The sequence below is a fragment of the Nicotiana sylvestris genome, chromosome 6 (genome assembly GCF_000393655.2).
Source record: "Nicotiana sylvestris chromosome 6, ASM39365v2, whole genome shotgun sequence".
Classification (NCBI taxonomy): domain Eukaryota; kingdom Viridiplantae; phylum Streptophyta; class Magnoliopsida; order Solanales; family Solanaceae; genus Nicotiana; species Nicotiana sylvestris.
Genome location: NC_091062.1, coordinates 5,351,619 through 5,372,776, shown reverse-complemented (window position 1 = coordinate 5,372,776; position 21,158 = coordinate 5,351,619). Strand labels below are relative to the sequence as shown.

The 21,158-nt window shown below is 33.2% G+C and overlaps 3 protein-coding genes across 3 annotated transcripts; 1 reads left to right on the top strand and 2 right to left on the bottom strand.

The window, feature by feature from the left end:
• Nucleotides 1–107: 107 nt before the first annotated feature.
• On the bottom strand, nt 108–9,896 carry LOC104223603 (RNA-binding protein involved in heterochromatin assembly dri1-like). The gene is made up of 7 exons (XM_009775058.2): nt 9,744–9,896; nt 9,549–9,610; nt 4,886–4,939; nt 2,866–2,956; nt 1,052–1,394; nt 432–502; nt 108–353 (listed from the first exon to the last, which is right to left on the bottom strand). Exons 1-7 carry the CDS (start codon nt 9,808–9,810, stop codon nt 322–324), a joined length of 720 nt encoding a protein of 239 aa, XP_009773360.2. The 5' UTR covers nt 9,811–9,896; the 3' UTR covers nt 108–321.
• LOC104223598 (pentatricopeptide repeat-containing protein At1g08070, chloroplastic) lies at nt 5,911–8,704 on the top strand. Its single transcript, XM_009775054.2, has one exon. It carries the CDS (start codon nt 5,986–5,988, stop codon nt 8,197–8,199), a length of 2,214 nt encoding a protein of 737 aa, XP_009773356.1. The 5' UTR covers nt 5,911–5,985; the 3' UTR covers nt 8,200–8,704.
• Nucleotides 9,897–16,469: 6,573 nt separating the features above from the next.
• LOC104223597 (early nodulin-93-like) lies at nt 16,470–18,044 on the bottom strand. The gene is made up of 3 exons (XM_009775053.2): nt 17,757–18,044; nt 17,604–17,665; nt 16,470–16,915 (listed from the first exon to the last, which is right to left on the bottom strand). Exons 1-3 carry the CDS (start codon nt 17,821–17,823, stop codon nt 16,754–16,756), a joined length of 291 nt encoding a protein of 96 aa, XP_009773355.1. The 5' UTR covers nt 17,824–18,044; the 3' UTR covers nt 16,470–16,753.
• Nucleotides 18,045–21,158: the final 3,114 nt, after the last annotated feature.

Here is a 21,158-nt window from a genome sequence, read left to right as displayed (position 1 = left end):
CACATATAAGGTCCGAGCCTATGCTAGCAATTCCTTTCATTGGATACATAATATTATTCTTTGGACCACCCCTACAAATGCAGTTGCTGAAAATTGAATGACAGAAAGAATGCAAAATCTGAAGGGATTTCATTCATTGAACATTTTGTAAAGTTACAATGCAGTTAGATTTAGAAACCCTTCTTCGAGAAACTACAAGGAAATGCTACTAAGCACTGTTAAAGAAAAAAATAAAGAAAAGCTAAAAGGAAAAGAAGAAGGGTCATTGAAGATTATAAGATCTGGTAAATCTTCAGTAATAATTTCATGTCGCCGCATCCCTCAATATAGGTTACTTTCTCTCAGATCACCTCCTGAAAAACAGAGAAATGAACAAGACGTTAGTAAATGAATAATGGTGTAAAATGTCCACTATGCAGTATCAGGCTCACCAAAATCCCTAGGTGTCTTGCACTTATAACATTCTGCTCTGCTAGCATAGTTGTGCACACCACATCCTAATCTGTCAAACAAGAAGGCAGTTATTTAAGTTAAAATCCCAAAGATAGTATGTCAGTAGTAAAAGGAGGAGATTTGTGGCAGGCTAACAGTCAACGTAAAACTAGTCAATCTTGAGACGAATCCTCATATTACAATGTTTTCTAGGAATCCTAGCCTTATCAGTGATTTATATGCCAGTAGAAAATATAGTGAACTTCTAGTATTTTTAATTTTATTTTGTATATATTGGCTTGAGATGAGCTTAAATGCAGCGACGTGATTAGTGAAGACTCATATAGCCGACCCCAAATTGCCTCTGACTGAGGCATACGTGTTGCTGCTGTTGCAATTTTAGACAGAGACAAGCTTAAATGGAGAGACATGAACATTTAGGATTCATATAGTTAAACCTATCTTGCTAAGGATTGAGGCGTAGGTGTTGTTGTTGTTACAATATTGGGACTAGAATGAGCTTAAATTTAGCGACAGGAACAATGAAGATTAGTGTAGCCAATCTGACTTGTTAGGAATAGAAGCGTAGTTGTTGTTGTTGAAGTAAATGTGAACTAACCTGCTGCAAATCCAATCGCCACTCTTCCAACCAGGAATAGTATTTGCATCATATCCATAACCTGCTGATGCCATCATTCCTGCCCCAATACCATAATAATCACTTTTTAAGGCACCACATCTATAGCAGTTTGTTCGACTCGCATAGTTGTGAGAACCACAGTTCATGGCACTGCAATACCAGTCTCCGGCTAAGACTTCTGTTTTGTTTAGTCCATACATGGCAACATCAGCCGGTGTTGCATATTTAGGACAGCTGCATCGTTGGCATGCATCCCTTTTCTTGAAATTTATGTGTTGGCATGCAGCACACATCCAATCTCCACTGCTCATTTTATGCCTACCTGAAAATGAGCATAAAAAGATGATGAGAACAAATTTTCATATGGGAAGTAAAATAGGCCATTGTAAGAGGCATGAAAAAACAACCGAAAAATCTTATTATTGTTTATCCATCTTTGAGGCCTCATTCTATAAAATGGTTATAGTTAACAAGGTCTCAGGTGCACTTGAAATTCTGTCTATATGCTAGAACTGCATTGCTTACACATGAACAATTATTTCATTCCAGGAAGAAATTTCGCGGCACATTAATCTTGTATTGAAGGGCCTAATTTTTTGAAAAACTTGGACTCAAGGCTGCATTTTTTTTGTGTGCAGAAGCTGGAAATCATGAATGGTTTGCTGAAATAATGAAATGATGAAATGAAACGCAGAAGGAAAATAAATCATCGATGCCTCACCTTGTGAAGATCTGAGCGTCTCAACTAGACGTAAACTTGAAGCTCAAGAAATGGTTTGCTGGAGGTAGTAATTTTGATGAATGGTCTGGGGAGGTTTATATAATTGGAAGAACTCATTACTGGGCCCCAAAGTGTCCTTTTTGATCTGCTGTGAGCTTCAGACAGTTTCCTTAAATGGGATTCCACAAGATAGCGCAAATTTTCCAAAAAATTATTGGATAAACCTCCTACTTTCCTTCCTTCTTGACTGTAGGGGGGTGGCTATCTAAAGTTGTCAACTGTCATATTCATGCATGTGAAGCACCATTTTCTTGCAGAAGTTCAATAATGCCCTTCCTTACCTGTTCAACGGTCCATTATTCTACTAAAAAGAGCTTCTCAAATATTATTCTTTGTTCTGTATCCACTTCTAGTAGGTGTTATGAGGGGAAGATGTTATGTGAAAGGTGGGGTTATTTCACCGTGTGATCTTGCTAAGATCGATGGACCCTCGAGATGATTTGGATTCGCACGCTTACACATTAGATTAGCATGTGTAATCCACATTGGCGATGCAAGCAACTGCCTGACACGAAGGCTAATGTCGTTCAGGTGGAAAATGGTCCAGGTTCTAAAGGGGCAAAAACTGTAACAAGTTTACCACCAAGGAATCAATTCCCTCATAATGCAAATTCAAGTCCTATTATTCTTTTGTGTTATTTTCTTCTTAATAATTGAAAAGTGAATAAAGTGGTTTTCTTTTCATCTCCTGTTCTGTCAAGTCTGTGTTTACTTGTTTATTTTGACATAATACCAGTTTTAGAGCTCTTAATCACACATCTAGCTTTTCCTCCACTTGTAAAACAATGAGCAGTATGGATATTATCAGACCAGTCCTTAGTTTCACGAAATAGATTGCTAAGAATATAACAAGCTTTTATCGGCACAAAAAGGTGATACATGAATTCGGAACAAAACGTGAGAGTTGCATTATTCCTGTCAGTATTGAATACATCAATTTTAAGAGAAATACCTCTTTCTTGACAGGTACCTTAAACAATGTATTTAAGGTAAATGATCACATGGCGTTTACCTTTGTTTTTCATCAATAAAGAAATCAGTATTCTCTGAAGATTCTGAATGCGATGCATGGCACAAGATTTCAACTTTATGACCCTGAATCCCTGTAATTGTTTATATGATAAGTCAAAAGGTTAACCATCTTTGGCAATAATCAACTTACTGATCTCTCGCTTTACAGAAAAGGAAAAGAAGTGTAACTGTGTGAGGTTATAACTTGACTTGGTTCAAAAGCCTTAAAAGGAGAATGCTAATATCTGAATTCCCTTACTAAAGAGACGGTTGATTATGCATTTATGTTAGGATAATTTCAGCTAAGGTTCTAACATGACAGCGGTTCCAATCAGTTTTCAATCAGTGATCCAAGAATTGACAAATTGTCCTCACAGTTATAATGTCAAGAAATGAGTGAATACTACACAATGTATTGTCATTGATGAGTCACAGAAAAAAAATCCAGGCCTCTCATAAAAACACATAATATGGTGTTCTTATAGGGATAAATACAATATTAATGTGAGTTTGACAATGAGTTGAAGCCATTTGACCAATTATCGGGGCCACAAATGCTGACATGTCAACCATAGATGATTCCACCTAAGCACAGAAGCTCGCGTGTTGACATAGGATTTGATAAGGAGGAATCCTAATCACCATTTTTAACCAGACAAGATGCATATTCTGGATAAGAAAACATCAGACAAAGCTCCATCCTTTATTCTATATATGTGACCATTCTGTAAAAGGGGTCCAATCCTCCTCAATAATACTTGCCAGAATCTATATCCTAACGGCAATGATAAAAATAGCCGTTGCTTTTGAATTTTGCATATTCCTATAGTGCTGTCAGAAGGTAAGTTTTAGCAAATGCTACTTTTGCGAATAGTGCTTAATTAAGATATATTCTTGTTATCTGTACAAATGACTTATTTGAAAACAAAACGGGGCGGAGGGAGGGGGGGGATAACTCATTGTATATTAACTACATTGATGATTGTGACCATAAAATCAAGAAGAATGATTGTAGATGCCCTCTATAGGTGTGTTCATTATAGCCAAACGAACGCATAGAATGGTTTAGCTGGGGTTCTCCACTACTTTTAGCAAGATCTCGGTGTGACAAGTGAGTTGACACTCTTATATCTCATCAGAATAAAGGGTCCTAAAGATTGATTGATATTGATTCTAAGTAAATTCACTAGTAGTGGTAAAAAGGGAATCGGAAAAAAAAGCCAGAAAATCATTTTGGATAGCCCTTGTAGTGCCCCCACTATGGCCTGTTTTCTTATTGGTCTTCAGCATTCAAAATAAACCATATCGAAATGAGTTCAGTTGGATATTTTTTGTTATTGTATCCAATGATTGGGTTGCTGGATCAAAGCACCATTTCAAAATACTAACGCACTGATCAACTCTCAAGCAATGTAGCAGCAGGAAGCCACAGCTGCAAAGATATCAGGACGCCAAACAGCGATGGATCCAATATTACACATTTGAAATTACGGGTTTAGAATTTAATGTTTGTTGAAATTTTAGTGATATTTGACATATGTATCTATGCTTTTTGTCGAAAATATTGAGAGGTTGAGCGCATTGACTATATACTCCATCCGCCCCTGGTGCCAGGCGCTTTAATCTTCTGACTTCTCACAGATACTCCACAATCTTGGTTATTAGGTGGCAAGCAACTCCAGCTAATTATTCTTTTGAAAATTCTCATTCTAGTCTCAACTATTAACTATTTCAGTTGCCTCATTTATCTCAAAAGTCAACCCACAAATCTCTCCTACATGCCCTTCTATCGTCTACAGAGGCGGATGCAGCCTTGGGAAAACGGTTCATCTGAACCCTATATTTTCGACACGGAGCATAGATATATATGCTACATCAACAACTGGTAAATCCGAACTCACAACTTCCAAAGTATAATGAGTTCAGCGCTAAGATAAATTCTTGATCCGGTTCTGTTAACAGTGACAAGTACCATGTTTTGGCACAATAATTTTGTAGCAAAAGCAAAAAGGTCACATTACCTTGTTGGATATATAGTTCCATTGGTAGTTATACCTCCACTGCCCATACAGAACCTGAAAAATATAACATATGTTTAGTCAAATACTTTGTAACAGACCAACAATATGTAGCAGAACTACTTTTAAGCCAATTGCAAAAGGCTGCAGCTTGACAGAACAGAATATATTCTTAAAAACACCTACATCTATATTCTTGTGAGACTAATAAACAAATTCCCATATTGTTCATGTATAGGTTTCATCACACTTAGAAAGATTCACTTTTGAGACAATGTATTGAAAACAAGTTGTTTTTCTGCGCCAAATAAAAAAATTTCTTAACAACCATTAACCAAATTTGAGAACTTATCTCATCCACATTATCAATGTTTTTTTCTTCCATTTTGTCTGTTACACCCTGAATTTTTTGTAGTTTTTCGTTGTGTGTCCTCAATGAATAGAACATTACGATCCAACTTCACATTTTCCCTTTTCTGAGGATTTCACTCACAAAAAAGGGATTGTATATATCTCCTCATCTGCCTGCGTAAGCATTCACCCCGAGTGTTCCTTGCTCTTGGTCCACCTCCCCTAAGTGGGGCAGGGCAGAGGCGAACGTATGTATTACAGTGAGGGGTCACCAGACCCGTAAGCTTCGGTAGAAATCTTGTATATGTATATGTATATGTATATACCTTGAAAATATTTAATATAAAGCACTTGGCACCCTGAGCACTAAAAGTCTTTAGCGGGCACTGTTGAGCAGAATACTATGCCCCCATCACGTAAAAGTCCAGAGTCCGCCTCTGGAGCAGAGCAGTGAAGGGGGTAAACATTTAGCCACACTCAATATTTACACCAAACTAATGAAATGAATGCGTGACATGTTTTTGTACCCAGGTGCAATAGATTTTGTTTTCGGGCCAAAGTTCATTTCGAGTTTAAGTAATATACATCGACATGGTAAAGAAATTTACATGCCATAACAGGTAAAGGTAACCCGATAGTGTAAAATTTCTTAGGGTGCGGTATATACAACTTAAACTCATCCAAAAATTGTACCTTTATCTCCTTTTCCAATGATATCAAGATAGCTTGTATCAAACTACAACACAAAAACAATGACACTCACTTTCTCCATTCCCTCAACTGCACCTTTAACTATCCTCCACTTTCTCCCAAGTTCAGATCCCCCTTACAAACTACTCCAAACCCACCCATCCTTTGCTCTTTTATCAAAATGCAAAAACATGGAAGACCTCAAAAAAGTGCATGCTCAGTTCATTAAATTTGGTTTACACAATACTCAATTTGCACTAAGCAAACTTGTTGAATTTTGTGCAGTTAATCCCCATACTGACTTGTCATATGCTTTATCAATCTTTAACACTACTGAAAACCCTAATCACGTTATGTTTAACATGATAATTAGGGGATATTCATTGAGTGAAAATCCAAATTTAGCTATTGAATTTTATGAAAAATTGCTCTTTTCGGGTAATCAGCCGAATTCTTATACATTTCCATTTGTTTTTAAATCTTGTGCTAAAATTATGGATACCCAGATTGGGAAAATGATTCATGGGCATGTTTTTAAACTTGGGTTGATGACTGATGTTTATGTACATGCTTCACTTATTAATATGTATGCTCAAAATGGTGAATTGGATGATGCTAGATTGGTGTTTGATAAAAGTTCTGAAAGAGATGCTGTGTCTTTCACGGCATTGATTAATGGGTACGCGTTGAAGGGCCGTGTGGATGATGCTCGTAAACTGTTTGATGAAATGCCTGTAAGAGATGTTGTTTCGTGGAATGCTATGATTTCAGGGTATACTCAGATGGGTCGGTTTGAGGAGGCGTTAATGTTGTTTGAGGAGATGAGAAATGTGAATGTGACACCTTCAGTGAGCACGTTATTGAGTGTTCTCTCTGCTTGTGCTCGTGCAGGTGAACTTAAATTAGGGAGTCGTGTGCGGTCGTGGATTGAAGATCATGGTCTTGGTTCGAATATTCGTCTTGTGAATGCCCTTATTGATATGTATGCAAAATGTGGCAATCTTGATAGTGCAAGGGACTTATTCGAGGGTCTAGAGGAAAAAGATCTCGTATCGTGGAATGTTATGATTGGGGGTTATACACATACGGGCAATTATAGAGAAGCGTTGGCTGTTTTTCATCGAATGCAGCAGGCAAATATGGCGCCTAATGATGTTACTTTGTTGAGTGTCCTTCCGGCTTGTGGGCATTTAGGTTCTCTAGATCTTGGCAAGTGGATACATGCTTATATTAACAAGCATTATCAACACTTACAAAACACTTCTCTTTGGACTACTCTGATAAATATGTATGCAAAATGTGGAGCCATCACAGCAGCAAAACAAGTCTTTCAGGGAATGAAAACTAAAACTCTAGCTTCATATAATGTGATGATCTTGGGGCTAGCAATGCATGGCGATGCATATGAAGCACTGGAGCTTTTCCGGAAAATGACAGAGGAAGGAATGAAGCCAGATGATATAACATTCGTTAGCATTTTAACAGCATGTAGTCATGCTGGTTTAGTGGATCTTGGTCAAGAATATTTTAATACCATGATCCAAAGCTACAACTACACACCAAAGTTGCAACATTATGGATGTATGATTGACCTTCTAGGGCGAGCAGGGAAATTTGATGAAGCAATGGCCATGATTGAAAGAATGGACGTGAAACCCGATGGTGCAATATGGGGTTCCTTGCTAGGGGCTTGTAGAATCCACAAGAATCTTGAGTTAGGCGAATATGCTGCCAAGAACCTATTTGAACTGGAACCTGATAATCCTGGGGCGTACGTGCTCTTATCCAACATCTATGCAGGTGCTGGAAAATGGGACAAAGTAGCGTTGATTCTTACCTTTTTAAATGATAAAGGAATGAAGAAAGTTCCCGGTTGTACCTCGATTGAGATAGATAGAATAGTCCATGAGTTTCTTGTTAGTGATAGAACACATCCGAAAAGCAACGAGATTTATAAAATGCTAGATGAAGTTGATAGGCTATTGGAAATGGCTGGCCATGTTCCAGACACATCTGAGGTACATTATGAGATGGATGAGGAGTGGAAGGAAGGAAAGCTAAGTGAACATAGCGAGAAGTTGGCTATTGCCTTTGGATTGATCGGTACCAAACCAGGGACAACACTCAGGATTGTTAAGAATCTTAGAGTGTGTGGCAATTGTCACGAAGCCACGAAGTTAATATCTAAGATATTTAATAGGGAGATCATTGCAAGAGATAGGAACCGATTTCACCATTTCAAGGACGGTTCTTGCTCATGCATGGACTACTGGTGAATTGATAAAGATCAAGCAAGTGAAGGCTCAGTATATGCTCTCATGTATTTGAGAGAAGCAAATGATAATAGCCGATAAAGATGCTACTTATATAGCTGAGAAAATAACTTGGTGTTGCAGATTATCCAAAATGTAGATCATTAAGTTGGAGCAATGGACATAACATTTTGTACATTATTCTCTGTAAACTCCATTGACGATTTCAAATACTGCAACAGTGGTACATAAGCTTTACAAAGCATATACTGTAATCTTGAAATTATCATGAAGAAGATACTGTTGCCAGTGGCATTAAATGATTCGCGAATTGCAAAGGCATCAAAACCAGGTTATTTCATCTGATCAAGGTTATCAAGTTTAAGAAAAGAAGCTAATGCATTGTTAGAGAAAAGCCAACTTTATTATATTCACAAAAATAGATATTGATGCTGGTAATACATAGACGGAATGACATTTTTTCGCGTGCACTATGCACTATTGCTGGGGATCAATAGAGGTTTCTACTTATCCATGTGACTCGAACCTCTGGCCTACTGATTGGACAGGGAGGTGTCTCATCAACTGAGCCAACCTCTCTCATCAATCGCGTAATTGTGTACTTAAACATGGATTACAGTAATGTTGATATCAGATAAAACTTAGTGCTAATACTTGAAGAGTTTAGTGATTCAATTGATTGTCAGAGATTGAGCCTTAGCTCTGTTTGAAGGAGTTTTGCCTAGCAGTAGCAAGAATAGTCTTGTCTGCTACAATAAAATATGCCATTCCAGCAGCTGTAGACACAATGAGTGCTTTAGCAGTTGGATTGAGATTTGCTCTTGCCCAAGGTGACATCTTCCCAAAAGCCAACTGGATAATATTTCGTCAAAATTTGAAACATTATAACACAAGTATATATTTGTATATTTGGTACGACGAAAACTGTTTTCCAGAAAATGTTCTCCAAGAAATAAAGGGGAGCCTTGGCGCAACTGGTAAAGTTGTTGCCGTATAACCGGGAGGTCACGGGTTCAAGCTGTGGAAACAACCTCTCGTAGAAACGCAGGATAAGGCTGTGTACAGTAGACCCCTATGGTTTGGGCTTTCCCGTACCCCGCGCATACCGCGAGCTTATTTTGTTCTCTAAAAAATAATTCATTTCATTTGCTGGTGGTTGGTTAACATGTTCCACCAAATGCATGAAGATGATTCACTTTTGGACAAGTCATTTTCCTTCACAATTATCTCAACTTTTACCTTCGTCTCACAATTTTAACGACTCTTAGACATTCTTATCAATCTTTAATACTCTTATCGGACAAATCACAGCCTAAATCTTGAAAAATATAGAAATAGATAGTGTAGCTTACAGTTGGAATGGCAGTTGCAACTGTTGCAACAACTGCTGCCTTTGCTCCTGCAACTACTCCTTCTGCATATACAATAAATATCATTCATTAGTTGATCAAGTTATAATGAAAAATCAAGGTGGGGCTTTTTTTTTATTTGGGGGGGGGGGGGGGGGTTGGTGGGGTTGAGGTACAAGCCAAGAAAGACAAAAGTACCATGAGAGCAACGCTTAGCCATGGCTAGTTTTTGGTCCACTGAAGCCAAACTCACATTCTTTGCCATTTTAGTTTGTATTTGAAAAACCTTCAACTGAAGTAGAATTGATAGGAAAGTAATAATTCTAATTTGCAAGAATGAGTTAATCTGTGAGTGCAATAAGAATGGATATTTATAGGCATTTCAAGGCTTGAGTTTGGACAACAGTTTGATGGTTTTGGTTTATTTCCAACGTCCGAGTAACTAGTTTTGTTTCAAACTTTTCACTATTTAAAAGACTACTTTGTACTGGGATTTTTCAGTTTTGCTACTATTATAATAGTGTATTTGTAGGTTACCAGGTTCGTGTTACGGTCGCCTCGTGGTGGAATAGATACAACTCCTCGATCCTTAATCAAAGATCTCGAATTAGAATTGTGAGAATGAACAAAATATTCTAATAAGAACCATTTCCCCTCTAATAGACTTTACGTGTACGAATCCGAACTAGTCCAACCCTAAAGCGGATACTAGATCTCGAGTGAGAAAAAAAAGGTTCGTGTTGTGGTCCTCTCATGGTGGAATAAATAAGATTTTTGAATCCTTAATCAAAGGTCTCGAGTTCGAGCTTTAAGAATGAAAAACTATTATAATAAAAATAGACCATACGTGATATAAATTAGTCGGACCCCAAAATGGGTGCTAGATCCCGAGCGGAAAAAAGGTTCCTATTGTGGTCGGTTCATTAGATTTGTTTGTCGGTACATGAATTGGACTGAATTGTCTGAAACTATGGATTTTAATAATTAAGTACTCAGATAGGAGCAACTGATCAAGTGTTGGTGACTGGTGAGTGAAGAATACTCACAGGCAATAATATATAGTCAAGATTAATAATAATATTATTAAACTGGAAAGTGTTTTGATAATATTTTTGAGTAATAAAGATGAATAACAATATTATTAAACTGGATAGTATTTTGATGACATTTTGAGCAATAAAGGTTAATAATAATATCTTAAATGTTAGTTAAAAAAAGTAATATAAAGTTAAAAACTACTCAGCTATATATATATATATATATATATATATATATATATGAGTCAAAGAAGTATTTTTCTTTAACATATTTTTCAAATGCTTTCTAAATATTTGAATTGTTAAATATCGTGAATTATTGTATTATTTATGTAGCTTCTAGATATATAAAAAAATTTAAAGTATAACGGTAAGATTTTATGTTTGGACCTCGTACCCAGAAATCATAATCATGTCGGAAATAAGATAATTAGTATGAAAAAAAAATTTCGACCATAAAAAATTGATCACTTTCTCTCTTTTGATGAAATAATAAAAAAATAATCTTTTAATGAAAAATAAGTTTTATTAATTTTTTTTCTTGAAAAATAACTTTCGTCCCAAATACAACAGGAGAGACTGGCTAGTGGTTTTGGGAATTAAGGACAAAAGGCATTTCCAAAAAGCTAAAATCCATGGGTAAAGAAAGCTACTCACCTAAGTGCGTGCATTTTAGAATGTAGTGCCTTATCTACTCTAACAGCGGTTAACACCTGCCCAAAAATTTAAGACTCTCATTTCCAAAATTTTAATGAATTAATCATGGACTTAAGTTATACAAAATACACGGGCGCCGTATTTGGTCGCCCCATATAACTTTGTATTTCTTTTTTAATTATTTTTTAATTTGTACTCACTGTTTAAATAACTTTAGATCTTTTTCTCCATTTTCTTCTTCTTCTTCTTTTTCGGGTAATAGTGATTTTATATGGTGTTTGTGAACATATTTTAAAGTAGTTTATGATATTTTACAGTGGTGAGCCGTTGCGACACTTTATCTTTTATTATTGCTTAGGATTTTTTCTTTTATTTTTCTTAACTAGTATTAGTACCCGCGCGGACACTAATCATGTCAAATATTTAAGTTATTTGGATTGTATGTAAATAATCTTAAAATTTACACTTTCTCAGTAAATATAGATAATCATTGGATATTAACTACATGAAAAAATTAACCATTTCTTCTATTTTTCTTTTTTGATATCATTCTTGCCGGTGTCATTGGATCCTAAAAATAGTCAAGAAGCAAAATAATAACTCATATTTATGGCAAAACAATCAAATATTGAGACAATGAATGACTCTTTGGATAAGACTTAACTCTTTTACTACTACTTGAACTCTTATTTGGTGTGTTGATATCTCTTAAAAAATATTTCTTTCTTAAAATTTCAGTTTCTAAAACATTATTTTTCAACAATAATTATTTTTATAAAAATGTAATTGAAAATATTATTCTTAATTCAAAACTTATTTTAGTCGGCTATCTAAAAATATAAAAAATTCTTTAGCTAGTGAATTTGTTTTACTCCATTTTGATATTTGATATTAACCATGTTAAATATCCGAGTTATTTGAATTATATATGTAAATAACCTTAATATTTAAACCTTCTAAATAATTATACATAATCGTCAGATATTAATTAAGAAACACTACATGAAAAAATATTAATATTTTCTCAATTCTCGTAGTGATAATTTTATTTTTGTACTATTCTTATAGGTGTCATTGGAACCGAAAAATAGCCACAAAATGAAATAATAACTTATATTTATGGCAAAGCACAAAGGTTGACACGATATAAATGATTCTTTGATTATGACGTGACTCTTATACTACGACTTGAACTCTTATTTGGTATGATTTTATCTTTCAAAAAATATATCTATTTTGAAATTTCAATTTCTAAAACTTTTTATATATTATAATAATAATAATTATCTTTATAATGATGCAAATGAAGATATTATCCTTAATTTAAAATTCACTTTAATCGGTAATCTAAAAATTTAAATGATTCTTTGGCCGGATTTATTTTATTATAATTCCACTTTAAGTTTATCGATATCTCTAGCCCCAGAATTTGAATTTTTAATACCATATATATAAAATAAAAAAATTGTTCTTTGAATCATTAAATGTTAAATTAGTTGATTATTATTATAAAACATTGCATATATTGTCTTAAAATTATCAAGTAGTTTATTTTTCGATACCATACTTGGCTTAACCTCAATACAACTACTTAAATTGCATTCCAATTCAAATTCGAATATCATATTGGTTTGTTAATAATAGTGATTTTTTAAAAACGACACATAATGTAAATTAAAAAAAAAAAAATCTAAGATATCCTTATCTTATAATCTATGTATTCGAGTTGAAAAAAAATATTTGAAATCGATAAGATTAACTTTCAAAATTTTTATACTCAACAAAGATGAAACATAAGAAGAAATTTGTTATCATCTTTTATTTCTCGTTTTTAGATTTTTCTAACATTTTTTTAAATATATATTTTCTTTTATTTTATTTTTTATGTCATTATTTCTTTTGTTAAAAAAACTTAATTTATTTCACTATAAAAGGATGAGTTTTAATAAAAATTGTCTACATATGAACTTTAATTATATTTTTAGTCTTTGATTGAAATTATTGCATATTTTTCTTTTGGCTTTATCTAATCAGCCTAAATAAGTGCTCACCCCACCACTTAAATTAAAAATTGAATGATATATAATTTATATATAATTCATATATAATATGTGTATAATCGTGTGTTGTCGGTATATCACCTATTTATATTAGGTATAAAAAGTAAACAATAAATATGGCCGGATATTATGTAAATATTCCATAAAATTTCGGTTTTTTGTATTTATCCATTACTATATAACTTCTATTATACTAATTTTAAAACTCTCTACTAATGTTCAAAAATATCTTATCTTTTTATTATCTTTGAATTAAAAAAAGTAAAGAGTTTTTTCCAAATAATTTGTTTACATTTAAAAAAAAAAATAGTTCACGTCATACCAATTTTTTCTTTATATATACTCTTTGTTACACTTAAAAGTCTCTATAGAAACTATCAATTAGAAACCAATTTATCCCTTGTTGAGTTTGAAAAAAAAACTTTTCACATAATCTAATGATTCAAAACTAATATTCTTCAATGAAAAAAATATTATATCCTTGCAATATGGGCTTGACTACAACTAAATGAAGGAGTTCCAGCTTATACCCTTCAATTCCTTGAATGTGCTAAATTGAAATTAATAGCAATTGTATAGCTAAAGTTTTATTATTTGTTTGATGTCCATTTATGGAAATTGACTCTTCAAACAAATATTCTTCAAGAAGAAAAAAGAAACAACTTTTTTTTAATATTGACTGATTTTGTGATGTTTCTTTCTCCGGCATGTATGTTTACTTTATTATATATGTAAGTAAACTTTTGTTTGGTTTTGTAAGCTCTTTTTTGTTATTTAGATAAACATAGACGTGTAGCCTATATATTACATTTATTTTAAAAGAATTTCATTTTATTCAAATCTAGCTACAATGTTTCAAAGAACTATACTTATAGGATTTTAAATGTGAAAGAATTTTATAGTTATATGGAATACTAGTTTTATTTTTTTGCCAGAGGCAAAGTAGTATTTAAATAATTAGAAAAAATAACAAAAATTCCTAACATGATTGCATATAATCATTAACCAAATTAAGTATGATAACATGATAAAAAAAGATAAATTTATTTTTAATTTAAATTCAAATTTTAGAACTTATCTATAAATTCTAAATTATCTTTTAATTCAAATTCCGTATATTATATATATATATATATATATATATATATATATATATATATATATATATATATATATTTGTATTTAACTAAAATAGTCAAATATAGAATAAAGTTACCATATACTATTGACATTTATTAGCTTGCTACTTGGCTTAATCATAATGTCAATTATATATGGTAACTTTCTTGCTTTAATATATATATATAGATTGCAAAATGGGTTTGTTAGATTTATTGTCGTTTTCAAAAATTGATAATTGGGGTTTGTTCTTGATGATATTTGGAGTTTATGTTTCAAATTTGAGCTCATTTGAAGTACATTTCTGTATTAAATCGTATATTGGATTGTTAAAAGTCGAAGAACAAATTTATGTTAAAATTTAAAAATTGATGATTGGGGTTTGTTTTTTATGATATTTATGTTTGGCTAATTAATTTGAAAAATACTTTTGAGCAGCAATTAGTGTTTGACCAAACTTTTAAAAACTGATTCTAAGTGTATTTTCTCAAAAGTACTTCTCAAAAAAGTGTTTTTGGAGAGAAACTATGTTTTTTTTTGCTTCTACTTTTGCTCAAAAATATTTTTTTTCTAAAGCTTGGTCAAACACTTCAACTTTGAAAAAAATATTTTTTTCCTTCGGAAAAGGGTCAAAAATATCCCTTTTATTATGCAAAAATAATCATTTATACCCTCTGTTATACTATTGGTCTATTACATTCCTGATGTCACAGAATTGGTGCAAAAATACCCCTTTGCCATTAGGACCCTCCACCATAGCAAAATAATCCCATGTGGCCTGACATATCGTTGAGGTGGATGCGACGTGGCATGCCACCTCATTACACCTATCACATTTTACCCCCCTCCCTCCTACTTTTCTTCTTCTACCTCCTGGGTATGCCATGGGCTCTAAGGTTGCGCTTCATGTACTCTGACTAACTGCAATACAAGAACAAATTAAATACAACAAAGAAAAGCCCTTAATTATCAATTTGATATTATACACTAATTACTCTTAATTTTCAGGATCCGGAAAAATAAAAACTAAAAATATAAAAAATTTAAAAAATATAAAAAATTTAAAAAATATAGCTAGAGTGATATTTTGAAGCATCAACAAGTCTCTTTCCATATTGTTGCTCTATATCTCCTAAGAGGAATTGTCTGCAAATGGTTTGCTGTACTAGTTTCGTTAATTGGACAACAATTTGCAACACTCATTTCATTGGGTAAATCTCAAATTCCCATAAATTGTTTGTTAACGTTTCTGGGCCACAACTGGAAAAAGAAAAATGCCACGTCGCATCCACCTCAGTGGTATGTCAGGCCACATGGGATAATATTGCCTTGGTGGAGGGTCTTAACGGCATAGGGATATTTTTGTACCAATTCTATGACGTCGGGGACTGTGGTGAACCAATAGTATAATTGAGAGTATAATTGAACATTTTCGAATAGTAGAAGGACATTTTTGATCCTTTTCCGTTTTTTCTCTGAAAATTGGATTTAGAGAAACTTGGCCAAACAGGCTATTATTATATACTGACAGTATATATTTTTATATTATTAACGTAATTTATTTTATAATAATAATTTAATTGTCTTATTTTTTAAGTTACTAGTTTCACTTATTAAGGGCAATTACGTGTAATTATATCTGAGGTGACCTGTTAAGTGTTAATGTAATTTTTTTTTATATTGTCCATATATACTAGTTAAACTCATTATTACCAATCTTTAGCGAGATTGAATCCTTACACTTTTAAAAAAATGCCATGGTCTCCCTATTTGGTGGACCATTATTGCATAAAGTAATGTATAATTAATCCTTTAGATTATTCTAAGATTACTTCATGTTGTTGCTGACAGTAAATTTAGCTAGAATTTTCACAAAAGTAACTGCTTTGATCTGATTTGAGTAGGTTAAAAAAATGATTGATATGAATTATCACTTCAGCCTTACATTAGTTGATTCTCAAATTGGAAAGTCATCAAAAGTTCAAAACCAGTTGATCACTTTATTTAATTGAGCTTATACAATTGACAAAAAGAAATAGCAAATGCAATGCTCAAGAAAAACAATTTTTATTATATTCACAACAAAGATGTAGATGGTGCTATTACATAAACATACATTTTGATTAACTCTATCAGTTCATGTGATTCGAACTTCTAACCTACTGATTCGAACTTCTAACCTACTGATTGGACGTAAAGGCGTCTCGTCAGCTAATTAAGCCGACCTCTCTCATCAATTGCGCGCATAATTGTACTTAAACTAGGAATTACAGTAATGTTGATATGAAATAAGACTTAGTGCTAAAATTAATACTTAAAAAGTTAAATTAGTGATTCAATTGTTGCCCTGTTTGAAGGAATTTTGCCTAGCAGCAGCAAGAATAGTCTTGTCTGCTACAATAAAATATGCCATTCCAGCTGCTGTTGAGACAATGAGTGCTTTAGCTGTTGGATTCAGATTTGCTCTTGCCCAAGGTAGCATTTTCCCACAAGCCAACTGCATAATATTTCATCAATATTTGAAACATTAGAAGATAAAGAATATTGTCTAAGGATGTGTTTGTTTCGACGAGAAATATTTTCAATTAAGTTATTTTCTGGTATTTACAACAACAACAACAACAACAATATATTTAGTGTGACTTCACTGGTAAGGGCTGAGAAAGGTAGTGTATACGCAGATCTTACCCCTATCCTGTGAAGGTAAAGAGGTCTATCGTCTAGTGTGAAGTTGTTTTCTAATGCTTGATTATCAAAAAATATTGTCTAGAGAGGGCAATGACCTCCTCAATAAAATATAATACTAAAATATCCAATCAAATATAATCAGATCTCTCTATAACAATATCCATATATAACAATACTTCACTATAAAAGTCGAGCTTTTCCGGAACCAATTTTCATGCTATGTTATAATATATGTTCTATATAACAGCACTTCGCTATAACATCCAAAAATATTTGGAACAAACGAGGTTGTTATAGAAAGGTTTGACCGTACTATTCAGTTTGCAAATATTATTATCAATATTTTAATAAATACAATATCTTTTCTCCGAAACATATTTTTTTCACACTCCAATTAAACACAAAGAAAATGAAGTTATATTCGGAAAATGACTTCCACGGTACAAAACACAGCCTAATTAATACTGAAAAATATTGAAATAAATGGTGTAGCTTACAGTTGGAATGGCAGTTGCAACTGTTGCAACTACTGCTGCTTTTGCTCCAGCAACTACTCCTTCTACATATACAAACATGATATTTAAAACATTCATTAGATGATCAAATTAATGGAAAATTCAAGGTGGTACAAGCAAAGAAAGACAAAGTACCATGAGAGCAACGTTTAGCCATGGCTAGTTTTTGGTCCACTGAAGCCAAACTCACATTCTTTGCCATTTTCAGTTTGTATGAAATTAAAACTTTCGAATGATGAAGAAGATATATAAGATAGTAAATGCTGATTTGCAAGAATTGATGAGTTTGTAAGTGCAGTAAGAATGAATATTTATAGGCATCTCAGAGTTGAAAGTTTGGACAAGAGTTTGATGGTTTTGGATAATTTCCAACGTCCGAGTCACTTGTTTTGTTTCACACTTTTTCTTTACTATGTAGTGCGTACTCGGATTTTTCAGTTTTGTGAGTACTTATTATAAAATAATACCTTCGGTCCACCCCAATTTGCTTTGGACACGTTCGTTAAGGAAATATTAAATTCTAGAAAAAATAAACAGTGTGATTAAACTACCCTTAATTAAATATTGCAGCATAGTTATAGTAGCACTTGTTTCTCTTTTCAAATGTGAGGAGTAAATGACTTTTTACGGATACATATATAAGAGTAATTTTGAAAAATCAAATTGAATTTTTTCTTGATTATATAAATGGACACTTATTTTGGACCAAAATAAAAAAGTAAATTGGTTACTTATTTATAATTGAGGGAATAGTTTATTCATAGGTTACGAGGTTCCTGTTTGGTCAGTTCATTAGATCAGTTTGTCGGTACATGAACCAGATTAAAATTAAATCTGCGGTTTTAAATATTAAGTATTGGACTTAGGAGCACGTGTTGGACTCTATAATTATGGTGACTCTTTATTGGTGAGGAAACTCTATGTTCTTGGATATAATATAGACCGGTATTGCCCTAAATCGCACACACAAGTATACGTGGTCAATCAAGTAATAAAGAGTGAGTAGAGTATTGTTCCCGCAAGAACTTGTGATCAATTATCAACTAAATCAAGAAAATTCTAACTTATCGAATCAAGAACAAGTTTAAAGTGATTTTTTGATTAATTGATTCTACCAACTAAAGTTACGAGTAAAAGAAGAGGTAATAAAGTAGCACACTTAGCACCAAGGTTGAATTAAATGAGAAATAATATTCCAGGGTTATGGCTGGCTAACAATTCTGTTGAATTTTTCAATCGACTTGACTCATTATTTTATCTATGTTATTAACCTGCAAGGACAATAATACACGTAGAAATTTGACAACCTCTACACGCCTATTCAATTTTTTCTAAACCCTATATTCCTATGAGATTAGAGATAAAAAGAACGCTTTAACAATTACTTGCACAATTGGCTAAGCACGATAAATAGGTATATTTCTATCTGTATTTACAAATCAATTCGCCAATTATTAGGTTCAAGATCGTGCTCCATTCAATCCTATTGCAATCAAGAATTATCTCTTTCAAGTTCAACTCAAGATTCATATATAGTACTTCACTGTTAGCTAGACAGCAAAACAATTAAACTCAGGATATGAATAAATAATCCAATTTGATAAATTAACTCGTCAAATCAATATTCGAATATCAACATTCATGTAAAACCATAACCCCAGAACGAATGAGTTTAGCCACGCATAGTCATGGTAGAAATCTCAAATATTTCCGAAGAATACATACAAATCAATAAAAGAAGGAAAAAAAATAAGAACTCAACACGAATTCCGTGGTTTTAAAACTTTGTGATGGCTTTTCTCTGCTTCCCCATGTGTTAGATGACCTAAAAGAGGTATTTTCGGTTTATATATTGCGTACAAACACTAGAACAAAAAGGGGATTTAGCGGCAATAAAAAAGGCCGTTAGTGGCAATAAATGTTGCCGCTAAAATATTTACCGGCCATTAACTTTTTGCAGTTGCGCATGGGTTCGCTAAAGCTTTTAGCATCCATTTACTGAAGTGCCGGTAAAGGTTGACTGAATTGCCACTAAAAATCATAGCTTTTTGCGGCAATTATTTAGCGACAATTATAATGACCACTAAATCAATTCCGGAAATGGATGAGTTTGTACCTTTAGTGTCCATTTTATTGCCGGAAAATTCATTTGAATTGCAGTTAAAAGTAACAGCTTTAATAGTGTTTAGCGGCTATTATAATGGCAACTAAATTCATCGTGAAAATAGCCTAATTTGCACCTTTGACGACCTTTTCTATTACCGTTAAATTCAATTAATTAATCACTAAAACTAATCTTTTTAGCAACAAGTGAAAGCTAAAATTTATTGTCGTAAAATATTTAAGTTTTAATGACAATTATAACGGTTTATCTAATCCTTTTAACAATCTTTTTGTTGACGTTGAAACTATCTTCAAAAATAGACAAATGCTACCAAAGATAATACCACTAATTCATAAAAGATTATAAATTTCATAATATCATGATAAATAGAAGAGAGTACATTCCATATTATGAATGTATCAGCGAAATAAAATAAGTTGTATTGTTTAAACTAAAAAACTAATGTCATAGTAACTGATTCTATTGAATACCGACAATAACAATATAATATATCCATAGTCCTCAAATAATTTTTTCCACTCTTCATCATATTGAAATCCTTCACATGCTAAATTTTCAAACTTCATATTGCATAACCTGAAATAATAAAATAAGTGAATGTCAAAAGATGAAATCAATTGTGAAGAAGAAAAATCGTAAGTCTACATATAAAATATGTCAAAGTAGCTCCAATATCAACTATTCAATTGAAAAAAAAAAGAATTCAACAAGATGTGAAAAATGAGTTTAAAATCGTCTAAGTATAAAAGTTGTAGGTCTCAGACGTGGGAATTGCGAACCCCGACCTCTGCTGGCTTGGGAATTGCGAAGGGAAGCTTGCATTTGCGAACCCTTAGGAAGTCTGGGCTTTTTGCATTTGCGAACAAATAGTCGCATTTGCGACTTCAAGCCTTCCCAACATACGTCGCATTTGCGAAGGAGATCCTCGCATTTGCGATCATAGAGGATTTAGGCGGGCGTCGCATTTGTGACATATACTTCGCATTTGCAAAGAAGGTTGTCCAGGCCACCTCTTGCATTTGCGATGCAAGGTTCGCATTTGCGAGCTTACATTTGCTAGACAGGCTTCGCAAGTCTGAAACACCAACAATAAAAACCTGCAATTTCTAAGTTCAAAATGCACCTCGTGGCCTATCCAAAACTCACCCGAGCCCTCGGGGCTCCAAACCAAATATACACACAACCTCAAAAATATCCTACGGACTTATTCGTATACTCAAATCACCAAAATAACATCATGAACATCGAATTAAACCTCAAGATCAATGAAATTTCTCAAAACTCCTTTAAACATCAATTTTTGCAATTTAGGTCCGAATCACGTCAAATGACATCCGTTTCTCACCATATTTCACAGGATCGCCTTAAATCATATATAAGACCTGTATCGGGCGCCGGAACCAAAATACGGG